At 40.6% G+C, this 15086-nt stretch overlaps 1 protein-coding gene across 4 annotated transcripts in view; it reads left to right on the top strand.

Annotated features, from left to right (window-relative positions):
- The window catches only part of LOC111587744 (glucosidase 2 subunit beta-like), a 185823-nt gene that overhangs the window by 110657 nt on the left and 60080 nt on the right, over window positions 1-15086 (top strand). For all 4 annotated transcript variants that reach the window (XM_023297827.3, XM_035942738.2, XM_055007483.1 and 1 more), the window contains exons 11-12: window positions 10720-10789; window positions 13515-13604. In XM_023297827.3, the coding sequence (XP_023153595.2) occupies window positions 10720-10789; window positions 13515-13604 (160 nt within the window). The remainder of the gene's footprint in view (window positions 1-10719; window positions 10790-13514; window positions 13605-15086) is intronic.

Below are 15086 nucleotides of genomic sequence, written 5' to 3'. Positions count from 1 at the left end.
TGAAGCACTTGTTGATTTTTAATTGACGGACGCCATTAAAAAGTCAATACAAGTTGCAGGATGTCAACGACAAATCTAAAAATCTTCAGGCCCTCTTCCCAGCTCTTGGATAAATCCAGCTTTAATCTGTGTCATTATCTTGTATTATATTGTGTATCTGCAGCTGAGTGAGTCCAGCCTGCTCTGTTGGCTGTGCTTCCCTGCTTCCTGCTCAGCCAGCACTCTCCATGGTGCTGACGTCGATGGGGCCAACCGGTGCTGTCCGTGGTGCTATCATCACAGGTCCTATTTCAGCCTGACTGTGTTCGCTCTTGTCGGCTCCGTCCTTTGTGCTGCCTCATCTGTTCCTAGCCCAGCGCAGCGCTAATGCTGCTGGTTTGGGCCTACGATGCAGTTTGAGCTGCCCAGTAACCACTTTACTGCAGGCAGAGCCAATGTCTGCCACAGATTATAAGCTGCTAACTGCCACTCCGGATCCACTTTATGAATCCTCAGGAGGAACCTTTTTTACACCCAGCTCATATCCTGCCAGTTAAATAGGTATCAGGAAGCAGATTTGTCACTGCTTTAGATTATATATTCATGCAGTGGTATTTTCCTGAGGTGCTGTGAGGATTTTCTCTGGTGTTTTTTCGCTTGCACTTACGTTGCAGTAGAGGAGCATCACTGTAGGTCTAGAGGTACGCTGCACTACAATTCACACACGTGTTGTCTAAGCAGAGCTTTCTCCCTCATTTTCCACCTTTAGCCCCATGAAACTCACAAACTGTTATGACTGTTATTTGTACTGTCAGTCTTACTAAATATATACTTTTTTCTGTGTTTTAGCTCACAAACACTTACTTGACTTGCGATGTCCAGCACTTTGCTGAGCCTGTGAGCACCTCAGAACCTTGTACAGTTTATCTTCTGATAATTTTATATGGTTGATAATGCCTAAATAATAGATCTAAATAGCTAGATGTGCTATGAGTTGCTGCACTATTTGTTAACTTACAATTTAAAAAAAAAAAAGTATGTAGAAATTGGATGATTTTATATTGTGAGGGATCTTTATCATATGATCTGCCTTTCAAAGAAACTGTCCAAATTTTATATTATTAAAGTTAGGGATGTCCTAAACCAGTCTTTAAAACCTTAGCTTGATCCTTTGTTTACATGGTGTCATTCAAGGAGAGCACAATTTGTGGCAGAGCTCTAGGGATTCAAATTTTGAATTGTTTTCTAAATCAGTGATCGAGCAACATGTTTACCCAACAGAAAAGGTGGCTCTATTATATATGCCACAGGCGAATAGAAACATTGTTATATTCCATCCTGGCTTGTCCCAAACACATGAGAGGTCATTAAGCGACACAAAAGTCTTTGTCATGGTGCCCGTTGCTAGCTAAACCCCCACAACTCGCTTGCCAACACAGAACTGCTCATAGTCAAAGGAAATGGCTTGAATCAGGTGAGACACAACACAATTTGATCAGGGCATCAGTAATGACAGTTTAGTTGCTGCTAACTAGCTAGCCTTGGCCTGTCCTCTCTTGTGTTTCCTACCGATTAGCTGTCCAGGTTGCTGTTGTGACGGTTCTTAAAGCCATTTAACTGCTTCTCCAGTAATATGGACTCTATTTCCACCATCTTGGACAACAACTAGCAGCAGTAGTTCTGATTCACTGCAAGTTTCAGGGCGACTTTGAACAGAACCCAGGCATAGAACCGGCTAATGTGCTCTACACTAAACTCACCAAGTCTGTAGAGCACAATAAGGATGCCAGAATGTTTACTCATAATTAACTTATGATAGACGACTCCTGTCACCAGCTGAAGTCCAAGTTGGACTCCAGGTTGCTCCACAGGTCCAGAGACTCACTGGAGACATGAGTGACATTAAGGTCCGCTGCAACAGGACCTGACGAGCCAGAAGGTTTGGAAACACAAGATGGCAAGCGATTAGTTGGTTAGCAACTACTAAACTTTAAAACCAAGCATCAAATCGGTCTCTAATTTGATGTTGGAGGAGATATTCTTCAGGTAATTTGATCTACCTGTGCTATAAAACCCTGTGGGAGAGCTGAATGTACAAGTTCACCAACTTATCTAACATCTTCACTAAATTATTCTAAGTGATTTGAACACACTTGAAATTAAGATGAGCACAATCAGTAATATTCCACAAAATTGTAGCTTTATTGTACATGTCAGAGCAACATGTCTAATATACATCAACTTATAGTTCTTATCCTTCTTAATACACATCATAGACTTCACCAAGCTATGATTATCACTGATTCTCACCTCCTTTAATGAGCTGCATCACCACATCATGTATGATCAGCCCTGCAGGCTTATAGTTGGTGCATTTTATTTGCATGATTTTCACCCGTCTACATAATTACCACTTCTAGGATCATATATTGAAGCATATCTATTAAATATACATATATTATGCATCATATATATAGTTAAAATGGCCTGCAGGTACACAGCTGATTCTAATTTCCAACACTGTTGATCAGTGCTGGAACCTGTAAGCATTTAAACCCAGTTAAACTGTAGGTAAAAGACTGTTGTGACATCAACAGTACAGCTGTGCTATCCAGGGTGTTATTTTCGTCATGCCACTTGTTCAGATGCTGCTGCTGTAAGCACTATAAACAAATTAGCTCTGTACATATGGGCACTGTGAAGCGGGGTTAACTTTGATATAATTTAGTGAGGTTGCATCTAAAGATACCAGAGGGTGCTAAAAATAGAAACATTGCATGGACTTCATAACCATCTAAAGGCAGAGGGAGGCATTTAAGACAGATATGGGGATATTTAGACCACATATCTAATGAAACACCGTTGTCTCAAACGCTAAAATGACTCCAGTGTGATGCTCTCCAACAATATCCTGCTGCTAAACTTAAAGTTGCTTAGTTGCGCATAAACAAGCATCTTGTTTTAGACATGCGAGCATAGCAGCTCTCTACATAAATTGCACTCCTACACCTTCGTCTCCCACATACAAACGCTTCACCGCGTCCCTCAGTCCACATTGGAGTGACCAGGGAGCTTTTCTAAGCCAATGCATCTCAGCACTCAACAAATGAATTGGCATGTGAGGCGGCGGAGCGTCAGCGTCTAAGAGAGCGCTGGGATCGGCGCTCTGGCAGGTTACAAACCTTGGCGAGGGCCGGTGTTAATTAAAGGCTCTGTTCAGCACTTTCCAAATTAGATGTGAAATGTTAAACAGGAGGGGTTTGCCATTAACGTGGTCCTCGGCGAGACCTCTGACCCCGGCTGAGGGCGACACGTCCTTGAGACGTAATTGTGTAGACCTTGAGTGGTGGATCGACAGAAGGAGCCGAGGGGGAGTCGAGTGAGGAAATCGAACCTCCTTTTCGCTATAGAATGTGCAATTTCCCGTCTTCTTCCATTAAGCTGTCGAAAGGTTGAAACGATTTGCCTCTCACCCTCTTTCACCCGGTGCTTCGATAGCCACAGGAGGAATGTATCGGATCACAACCGTTGCAGGGATACACCAAATTAGCTCATTTTCACTTATCAAATGTTGGAAGTGTGATTTGAGCGGCTGCCAGCTTTCTGTCTCTTATGTTGTCTGAAATAGATTTTTTTTCTTTGCCGGCTCCTGAAGCTAACTGTGTTTGGCACCATACCAAGATGATCCCAGATAAAGATATTTTATGAGAGTACTCTCCAGTGTGCAGCCCCAGTTATGTCTAGAGCTCTCTTTTGTCTGTGCATACTTGTCCATCACACATTTTACTCAATTTCCTGTATCTTCTTGTGCTCACGTCACTTGAGTAAGCATTCAGTTCTTTTCTTCCGTCCCCGGAGCTTGTATAAATTGCCGTTTTTGATAAAGGTGAGCGTAAATGACAAACTTAACTTGCTTCAGTTTGCGTGCTCCGAATGAGTAACCTGTCATTACCGGGTTTTGAATATTCCCACAGCTGCACAGCCACCTACTGAGCGCTTTTCCTCAGCAGACGGTGATTATCACTTGCAAAACCATCAAACAGGAGCATGTTGATTTGTACATGAGAGTCGCATGCTTCCTGCTATTACAGTATGTTGCGAGATGACAGAGTTACCCGGAAGGGGACCAAGTCATGAGCAGAGGAGACGCAGAAGTAGGTCAGCTCCTAGGCGTTTGTTACATCATACATATTCATAAACAGCACCCAGTTGTTGCAGAATGAACTCGCTCCACACAGACTGTTTATTCTGTTCATAGGGCCCCCCTTCAACATTTAAATGTTAAATAGTGATTACACATCATGATGATAGCGTGAGCGGTAGAGCCTGACATGCACTCCAGTGCTACGGCATGAATGGTATATTGTTGTCATGACATATTCAATAGGTTAATGTGAGCTCAAAACATCTGCTGTTGCACTTTTAGGTGAGATTCTCATGTCTGTCCATTAAATACAAATCTACAGTCAGCCAGACACAGCTGTTTAGTCAGTTAGCCTAGCTTATTTCTAGGGATGGTAATGATTAATTGATTCATTGTCATTAATACTTCAACTAATTACGAATATATTTACCAATAAGGCAGAAGACAAAAGATGTACATGTTAGAAAATGTATTGTAGAGTACCTGTAGTACCTGGTTGTTCCACCAGGTGGAGTCTTGTGCTGTTTAATACTATAACAACCTGAAGAGGCGTCACTCAGGCTACAGGCACTTCATGTTGGCAAGCAGAGAGCATTTTAAGGGTTTAACTAGGATTGGCACAATGACAAAGACTTCTGTAGCAGTTAATGACCTCTGACCAGAGCTCATGTAGATGAGATGAGCAGCCAGTGCGACCAAGCTGTCTTCATGGTGATTCTATGGAGAAAAATAGCTCCATCTATGTATGGAATTGTCTCCAGGATATTTAATTAATCGATTGTGAATTGATAATGCTGTCCACTATGTGTGAACAAAACAAACTGAAAACATTGCTAGCTTGGCTTTTTCCAAAGGCACTGTGCTTTTACCAGCAGTTGTGTCTCATTCTCCACCCCATTTAAACCCCAACTTGTCATTTTTAAATTGCAGCTTTTATCGAGATGTAGTAGTGTGTTCATTATTAAGGTTTTGAAGGCGCTCTTGGGCAGATTTTTCTGCTATCTCTCTTGTTTGTTTACTCCCTATGCTAAGCTAACCGGGCTATGTTTAAAATACAGACATGAAAAAGGTGCTGAACTCTGCATCTCATATCCAGAATCCAGATATCCTAAGATTCAAAGTGAATGTTTGTGTAACATGCATTTTCAGGTGTGTTATTATGCACAGAGATAAGTTGCATGCACTAAGATAGTTTTTGCCGAAGTGCCGAAACTATTCCTTTTGGTCTAAAAGACTTTATAACCACATTAAATGTATGAGAGATTCTATTTCAATTATCTTCCATTTCTGACCTTCTTGTCTGTTGTTTTTTTCCACATATATGCAATTATTTAGACGGTATTATGGCAGAAAATAGCACAAAAAAAGGCTATTACAGTAGCTCAGAACCAAATGACATCTTCAAGTTGCTTCTTTTTGTTCAATAGCATGGAAATTTTTATTACTCAGTGGTATGAAACAAGAGCAGTCGTAACAATGGAGCAATTTTGACATTTGTTCTTGACAAGTCAGTTAAATGACTAATTTCTTTTTGTCAGTTAATTGATTTGCTTCTATAACTGCGTTAGCACTAATTTTAGCAGCCATGCATGACGTTTATTCTTAACCTGAGAGACCAATCTTCCAGCATTATTTTTCTTTAACATAAGACACATTACAGTTACAACATCTATTCTAATGATTAATCTACATTATGTGTAGTCACTGATGCTCACTGTGTGTGGTATTAGCTTATATAAGTTGATATAATGACAGCTGGGCAGTGAATGGATCCATTCTTAATTTCAGTACATGCTGAAATGCTGCGTTTGTCCTTTAACCGATTTGGAGAAAAAAAAAAGAGAGGAGTTGCAGGAGTGTGTGGGAGAATGAATACAAACTGAGTCAGTCACAAGGCTATGAATTGCACTGATAGTTCAAAACATGATGCTATTTCTGCCAGCTACTGTTATTCACTCAACCCTAATACAATCAGACACTCCAACACAACGATTATGCAGGGGGCGAGATTGACCTCTCCTCAACTCCCAGCAGCCTGTGCTTCACTTTCAGAATCATTTGTCAGATTTAGGCAGATAAATAGAGAAAAATAAGAAAATGGGAGTACAAACTCTATATTTCAATTAAATGTTCCGTTTGTGCCTGCACTACTATATTTGAATGGTTTAGATTAGAAATGGACATGGAATTTAGTGCTTATTAATTCATTTTCTATCATTCTTATTGTCTTTGTTGAATACATTTTGATAACGTTGCCACTTTAAAGACAAAAAAAGAGTAATTTGCATGTCTAGGTGGTCGTTTTTGATGCCAGCAAGTGGCCCGGCCCGGCTGACTGTATCTGAAAGGCCCCTTGTTCATTTTTACAGCCTGCCATAAACATTTCATTACAGGAATCCTCAACCTGTATTTCAGTTCCTCCCCACTCTGCAGTCAGAACAAGTTCGTCAGTCAAGGAGAGAGACTGAGGAAATGGAGAGAGGGAGGTGAGGGTGACAGGAAGACTCTGAGGAGCTCATGCTGAAAATATTGAAAGCCGAGGAGAATGTTAAAGTCAAGAATGGAAAGAAAAAAAGGGTGGATGATAGATGGCGGTGAGAAAAAGAGGCTATATTATAAGGGGAGTGAACAGGAATCAACATGGAAGCTCGAGCACGCTGCCAGTCTTTATTTTAAAGAGCAGACTTCTACAGACAACAAAGCCAACTCCTACATGCGCCTGTTAGTCGACATAATCTAGCTGAAGGTGTCTGTTGCTTGTGTGAGTGTGGGGCTCAAGGGTGGCCTCGCTGCAATGGCTTTGTTTTGTTAAGCATGGCTGCAGTGCACATTGCACCGACTCTCAGGCTGCTTTTCTTAGAGCTGCAGAAGAATTGCCTAGTCTATTGATCCACTCGCATGTAAACAGAGCATCTCCGGTCTCTGGCTCAAGGTATGTATACACAGGAGACTTCCAACAGAAGATGGCACATACTATACAGTGTATTCCTCCTCTTCTATTTTTGTACACGGCCTCTGTGATTTAACAACCCTCTTGATAGCTTCTAGTGAAGTACAGTATACTTCCTTGAGAGGAGAATGTCATCCATTGGTCAGTTAAGCTTCAACATGAAATCATTTGTCCTACTTCTCCATATGAAAACACCTAAAATGTAGTAGAAATAGAGTAATATTTATACGTAAACACTAGAGATGTACCCAATCGAGCATTTTTTCCCAAGTTATTTAATAGAATATCTGTAGATACTAAGACCCAATCCATTTTCCTAAATAGTACACACTTAAGGGATGTTAAAAAAAAAAATCAAATCAATCCAATGTATCTGCTTGATGACTCAACAGCTCTACAATGCCAACAATGCATTTCTGCATCCAAGCTGTTCTCTAATGTTACATATGTATTCTCAAACTTTGTCATAAAGCTCCGTTCTGTCTGAAATTTTGTGTAGAGTGTGTAGGCTTTGCTGCAGCTCTACAAGCTTTATAAGCTGCTACAAAACAGTGTTCTCTACAAGCATGTCAGAAAATGTTATGTCGATTAGCTGTAGTACCTTGTTGGACAACTAGATGGAGCCTATTACTGTTTACTGTTACTGTAGCGACCGGAATAGGCATCACTTAGTCTAGGGGCAGCTCTGTTTAAGCAAGCAGAGAGTGTTGTTGGGGTATAGCTAGCAATGGGCACCATGATAAAGATGTATTTGACACTTAATGATTTCCGATCAGAACTCATGAATCAAAAAGAAACACTGCAGCCCAAATCATATGTCTGTTAACTGCTCAAAATGTGTTATCAATTAATTGACTGTTGATTGATAATGTTGCTGATTATTTATTAAGAAAAATATTGTCCTGCAGCAAATTGTGCTCTCCCTTTACTACACCTGTGTGACAGCAGACGTACATAAACAGTCAGGCTTAGGTTTGTGCCCATACTAGTTATTAAAAAAAAGTACTATTCAAAAGAATTTGATATGGCAAAAAAAGGTCCTCAATACAGACAGAAAAATGTCACCTATGAGTGTTACACTGCAGTATATTATATCATTAGATTACCGTTACTCATTCATTAACGTGCAAGCTGGAATTACTGTTTATACTGATTAAAACCATGTTAACTGATAAGGCAGAAGACGAAGGATATGATTGTCAGAAAATGGATTGTAAATAAGCTGTAGTACCTGGTTGGACCACCAGGTGGAGAGTGGACATTGTAGGGATTCGGCTAGCAATGGGCCACCATGACAAAGACTTCTGTGATGCTTAATGACCTCTGGGCCGAGCTCATGTGATAAAGACAGACCACGATTGACTACAACAGTGTTTTTAGAATAATTAAATAATTGACTAAAACTTAATGAAAATTTGCATCCCTATCATCCCACCATATATTGTTTCCCACCTTTGCAATGTCTGTGTGACACTGGATCTAAACGAAGAATCAAGCTTAGGTTTGAGCCGACACAGATCAGCTAAAAAATGTCTTTATAGGCCGCAGTCCTGATATTTAAGATTGAATTGGTACATTCCTTCCATGCAATTTAATAACTAATCTGATTATTATGTAACAACAGACCAAGCAGGCTTAATCGGTTAATTTGGGCTTGTCATTATGATGCTGCAACATCCACTGACCATGCAACCCATATTTCAATCCTTGCAGTTATTAGACCATAACCATGAGGTCTTTTTGGTACGCTGTGCATCGGCCTCAGGTTATGTTGGGCCTGACTGGTGCAGAGAGGCTTTACTGGCCCTGTGTTCTCTGCTCTGGGTACTTCTGTATGCCTGGCTGCGTCTCCCGGAGTCTTTCTTCTGAGCCTCAACACTCTCTCCATACACAACTGGGCTGCAGCGGCAGGTCAAATGTCACCCACTTGGGATTCTACGTCTCCTTTTGTCATTGCTGAGCCTGATGATTGGTGTGTGTGTGAAATGGAAAGATGGCAAGAGAGGGAATCTGAGAGTATGCAAGAAGAGAGGGCTGGAGAGAGCATTCTTGTGTGAAAGACTGATTTTGAGGGGTTTGGGGGTGGGTTAAGGAGAAATCTCCCTGTCTTGGAGCTTTAAAAATAGACATCACAGAATGGAAAAATCACAGCTTGCCTCTTGGACGTATCACATCTGTATTAGGTTTGGCAAGAAATAGGTACTGTGGGAATTGTGAGCGGGAGGGGGGTTTCTTTATGGGCAACCAGCTGAGACCACGCCATGCAAGGAACATGCTAATTGGTATTCAGGCCTGAGCTGTCACAGCTTCCCACACAGTCCTTTGCACATTGTTTTCGGTTGCCACGGCGCCGGACATCGATGAGAGTTTCTTCCACGTCAGAAGCGATCCTGTCTGCTTCCAGAAACCCCGCTAACTCTGCCTGTCCATCAGCACCCATCAGTTAATCCGGAGTCTTTTCAGCCTCTTTTCACATCTGCCTGTCTTCAGGTTTCCAGCTGAGAGACGCTGCGGTCGACTTCTGAAATTATTCTGTTGTTCTTTTACTGTTGCATCAGTGTCTCTGTTAAATAGATGCAGGAAAGGATACCAATAACTTCATTGGATGTCTTCATTAATTAAGAAAATAACAGTACGTGTTGGTGCAAGGTTGCTGGAAAACACCATGTATCACTGTTCTTTATGTCTGCACTCATATTTTTTATTCTTGAATTGTTTAGCCTATCAGCATAACCGTATTCACAATGAAAGAGAACATCCAAATGGTACTGAAACATTGTCTTTGTACATATATTTGTAGCTTGGACTCAGTTTTAACAATGAATAAAATGATGGCACATAATAACGGACTTGCAAAGAAGAACCCACAGTGAATTATCACCTGACTGATGCATTTGAATCTTTTTCAAACCATTCTTTTAAATCCTGCTTTGAGAAACGCGACTTTTTTCAACTGAAAACTATGATGTTTGTGATCACAGCATTTAGCTGCTAATGGTCCGCACTCAGTTTGGTAGAAACCAAAAATACCTAGAAAGAGGATGAATATCAGTCTGAACATCATCAAATGCTCAGAAATGTGATTCCAGACGAATGTTACTGTGCGTCTGCTGGATCTATGAATAGCCATGTATTAGCTAAGGTGTTCATGGTACCTTTAAAGTTATATGTCGGTGTTATGTTTTAAACTTGTTTCCTTGTCCTCACTAAGCCACTTTGGACAGATTTGTATTGCAATTTATAACTTGTATTGCAAACAACTGGGCATCCATGTGGACTGTTTCTTACATTTCTTTTAATGATCTATTGCTTTCCAGTTGTCTTGTCATACATTAAACATATGACTGTGGCAAAGAGAGAGAAACATATAATCTCTGTGGCCACCTCTGCTGCTCTCACACTCCCTCTGACTTATTTTCTCTCTCAGTCCGGGTTAACACAATTGTCAGTGTGAAGAGACTAATAAGCCTGCCTTTCGGCACTTACCACACCTGAAAATAGAATTTTTCTGTTTATACGCAGCCTTGCTCCTCTCATAGTCCTAGATATACCAGCCTATATTGAGAGCCCACTGTTTGGCAACACGCAGCTGCTGAGATGCAACAACTATGCATTGCTAATTTGTCTGACCTTTTGTTTTGTCTAGCTGCAGAGTGGGAGGCTACCAATCTGAAGAAGGTAGAAGAAGCCTATGAGACCGTCAACATGGAAATAAGGTAAGGGAAAAATAAAGAAATACAGGCATAGGTTGACTTCCATTACCACATTTGTGGCTAAATCCTCGACATTGTGCACTTTGTGTTGATCCGGTATTTGCTTCTCACATTGGTATTTCACCAGACCTTAAAATAGACTCCATCCTTCTGAACTAAAGTGGTATAGAAAGCTGCACAGTAGAGAATCTGCACTGTGGTACCTAATTTTAATGATGAAAAGCAAATTGGTTGCCTGCTGTGCTCTGCTCAGAAAGCCTCTTCCAACTTACTTTGAGAAGAAAAATGCCAACCTGAGCACGAGTTATAAAAATTCTTTGACATTTTGAAAGGCACAAATGAATGTGGCAAACATCTTGTAATTAATGAGCAGAATGACCCTGTCAACAGAAAATGATTAGCATGCTTTACATTATTATATTTCTATCCAAAAAACATTTCACCTTCAGAAAGCTAAATATTTAGATATTTTTTTGATCCTCTGGCAATCTTTTCGACCTTATTCCTTCCTAACATCATACTACAAACTCACACGAGGGATGATCTGATCCAAACAGGGCCACTAAAGGCTTTAACCTGAGCTCGATCCTGTGTCTACATCCACTACCCCACAGGAGTTGTAAAGGGTGAATAATTAATAATAAATGAATTGATAACAACACCAGACACATAATTTTGGCTGCAAAGTCTGTTCTGTTACGTCACTGGGATATAACAACACTGTCTTGTTCAATCCTGGTTCATCTTAAACATATGAGCTCAGTTCGGAGGGCATTAATCATTATAGAGGTCTTTGTCATGGTCCCCCTTTACTAGCTAAACCCCCATAATGTTCTCTACCTGCTTACACAAACTTAAGGGATGTACAAATGCTATCCTAGTTGATCTTAGCTTGTTTTAAACATATGGGTTCCGACCAGAGGTCATTAAGCGTCACATAAATCTTTGTCATGGTACCCAGTTGCTAGCTAAACTCCTACAATGCTCTCTGCTCACTAACATGAACTGCCAGTAGTTGTTACACAATTAGTACAGTATACTGGATGCTATTCCATATACTGATAGAGATATTTTCCCCCACAAAATCATCGCAAAGGTTGCTTTAGTTTCTCATCTTACCTACATGAGCTCTGGGCAGAAGTCTTTAACTGTCACATAAATCTTTGTCATGGTGGCCAGTTGCTAGCTGAACACCCACAATGCTCTTTGCTCGCCAACACGAACTGCCCATAGCCCAAGTGACCACCTCCTCTGGTTGTTAAACATTATTAAACAGTAAGAGGCTCTACCTTGTGGTGCAACCAGGTTATTTCAGCTAATCCACAGTACATTTTCTGACATGCATGTAGAAAATACAGATTTTCTTAGTCTTAAGAGCTTGTGAAACCACAGTACACCCTACCTTCTCACACTGCTTTACAGACAGTGGTCTACTGAAGCTTTACAACAAGGTTCCTGACCAATTTTGCAGTCACCTGAACTCACTTGGATTTTTTTGTCTTGCCAAGCATATATTGGATTGATTTTATTAAACTTGAGTGTGTATTGTCGAGATAAATGCTATCAAATTGGAGCTTGGTATGGGCAGAAGTGGAATATTAAATGACACTGATTGGATAGGGGACAAAAAACTTGATTGGGACATCCCAGTCTCATACCATTTTCACAACAGTTGAGAAAAAAGAAAACATGAGGAAGTTTGGATGTGAATACCTGTTTAGTGTTCCATTTCAGATGTTTTTTCAGAGCTCTGAGCCCGTTTTTCAATGCCCTCAAGTCTGCAAACCGTTCATTACAATAGGGAGAAAGAATGGTCAACTACAGAGATGGCAGTTACCAAAAGGTCATGATTTTTCTCCCCTTAAATTACAGGGAAAAGAAGTAAAAGGAGCTGGCATGACTTCATTTGCTCCATTTCTTCTTTGCCAACCTTGCTTTAATTGCTCCTGGTCAAATTACTCACTATCATTTGTGTTGGAGCACAAGATATGGATTTCCTCCCCCATGTTCTCTCCAGGCTTTATCAGTATGTAGATATTAGTGTGTGTGTTGGTGCATTTCTGTCTGCAATTATCCCTCCCTTCTCCCTTATTAGTCCATACATTTTATGCTGTAAAGAGCAATTTCCACCAAAATTGACTCTGTGCATGAATGTTATGACCCCTGCCCTGCTGAGAATCACATGCACACATGGTTATGCAACCTGCATTGCTTTTTTGACCCCAAATCATCCCCCTACACCACCCTGCCTTATCAACCTCAAGCGGAACAATCACCCTCCCTAAACATTTGTTAACCCCATTAGCTATTCTGGGTTATGAATATGGAAATGAGGGCCTGTGCGCTGTTAGAGATAGGGCTCACTTGCCTTATTTGCGATTAGTGAAGAAGCAGCCCTCACCGATTCAGATAATTGGAGACACTGCATAGAAATGGGCTTTAAAGGGCCACCTCATCAACACACTGTATCCTGGAAGTCAGGCGCGAACAGAAGAAAATAAAACTACACTGTCAGCACAGTTCTGAGTCACTCAGAAGTTAATAAAGCAATTTGGTACATGGTGTAGAGCATATGTGCTCTGTTGTGCTGCACAAAACCATGAAAGTGATTATCTTTAGACTTATTTTAAAGCATTTTCTTCATGGAATTCTAAATTGTTTGCTAAAATACATTGCTAGTTTTGCTTAAACTACGGTTCTGATCAACTATGTGTTTTGGTTTCCCCAGTGATCTACGGAAGAAGCTGGCCATAGACTATGGAACAGATTGGGAGTTTCTGTTTTTGAACAGCCAGTGTTACAAGCTGAAAGTGTATGAGTAAGTACTGACAGAACTTTTGTCACTTTTTTGTCATTAAGTGTCACGGAAGCGTTGTCATAGTACCCGTTGCTAGCTAAAGCCCCACAGTGCTCTCTGCTTGCCAAAATGAGTCTAATGATCAGAATGACCACTTCATTTGGTCACTATAGTATTAAACTGTAAGTAACTTCACCTGGTGGAGCAGCCACATACTACAGCTGATCTGTGAAACATTTTTTGACATACATGTAGAGAATACAGGTTTTATTCATCTTTTGGAGCTTGTGGAACCAGATTACACCCTACCGTCTCAAGACTACATTTCAGCCAGTGTCCTACCAAATGTAAGGAAACTAGTCCTAAAATGTGCAGTTACCTACAACACCACACTTTCAGACTTATGAAAGTCTGTATAGTAAGAGAAGAATACGCTTTCATGGCTGTGACCATTTTCTAATGGGATGTTAAAGGTTTCAATAGTTATGTCTACACTTAATGGAAACAATGGAAGGGAACGGCCTGCACTTACCTGCATTGTGCAGGTAGACATAAAACTCACTAAATAGAGAAGTAAAACAGGTATCAATATGCTAACTGGAGGCTGGAATCCATCTTATTTTTCCCAACTGTACTAAAACCAACTCTAGCTGTAACCAATGTGAACCAACTCAGTAAAGATCCACCATTTAAGGTTGATAATTTGTGAGCTCCAAGTCACCCTGGAGATGCCAAGCAGCTAAATCAACTAAATTTAATCAACAGAATGAGCTTCTTTTACTCTCTCCTGCTGTATCCCTATGGCCCCTGCTGGGGTAGAATCTGTTCTCCTCAGGATTGCTTGCCAGCTGGAGCTTTAGAAGCCCGTGGGTGGTTGCAGTTTTGAAAGAAAATTATCTGAGATCTGCACCATGAGATCTGCACCGCAAATACATTTTTCAGACATCCTTGGAATCAGTGGTTTTCCCATGCCCTCATACACTAGTGTGATTTGTTTGCTTAGTGTGCCATTTAGAAAGGCAAAAAATCTGAAAAAGCAAAGATGCAGCTCTTGTACGTAAGCCAGTAAAACCTCAGTGTTTTTACTGGTGACAGTATTAGAAAACAATATTGCACATTGCTGGCGAGATGGTTTCACTTTATGATTTAGGGACGCAAAGCTGGCATCTATGACATTATCTGTCTTCTTGAAATATAAAAGACTTAAATGACCAAGTCTGCAAGTTTATGCCTGAGTCAACTAACAGCACTGTATGAATATCATTACAAATAACTTCATTAGGCCTTGAATTTCTCCACATCCACATGTTGCTCACCATTAGTTAATTAGATTATGTTCCAGGTTAAATTCAAGAAGCTGTTCACAATCAAACATACGTCTAGTATTTCATCACTGTACCTGCTCCTGAATGCTCGTACAGTTTAAGCTAATGTTAGCAGTTCTTTCCTGCTACTGTTTGGGGATTTGGGGAAATTTAAATGCCAGCAACCCCAGTCAAACTG

Source organism: Amphiprion ocellaris, chromosome 23, assembly GCF_022539595.1.
Source record: "Amphiprion ocellaris isolate individual 3 ecotype Okinawa chromosome 23, ASM2253959v1, whole genome shotgun sequence".
Taxonomy (NCBI): domain Eukaryota; kingdom Metazoa; phylum Chordata; class Actinopteri; family Pomacentridae; genus Amphiprion; species Amphiprion ocellaris.
The sequence above is the reverse complement of the archived record's forward strand: the minus strand, read 5'-3'. Positions and strand labels throughout refer to the sequence as shown.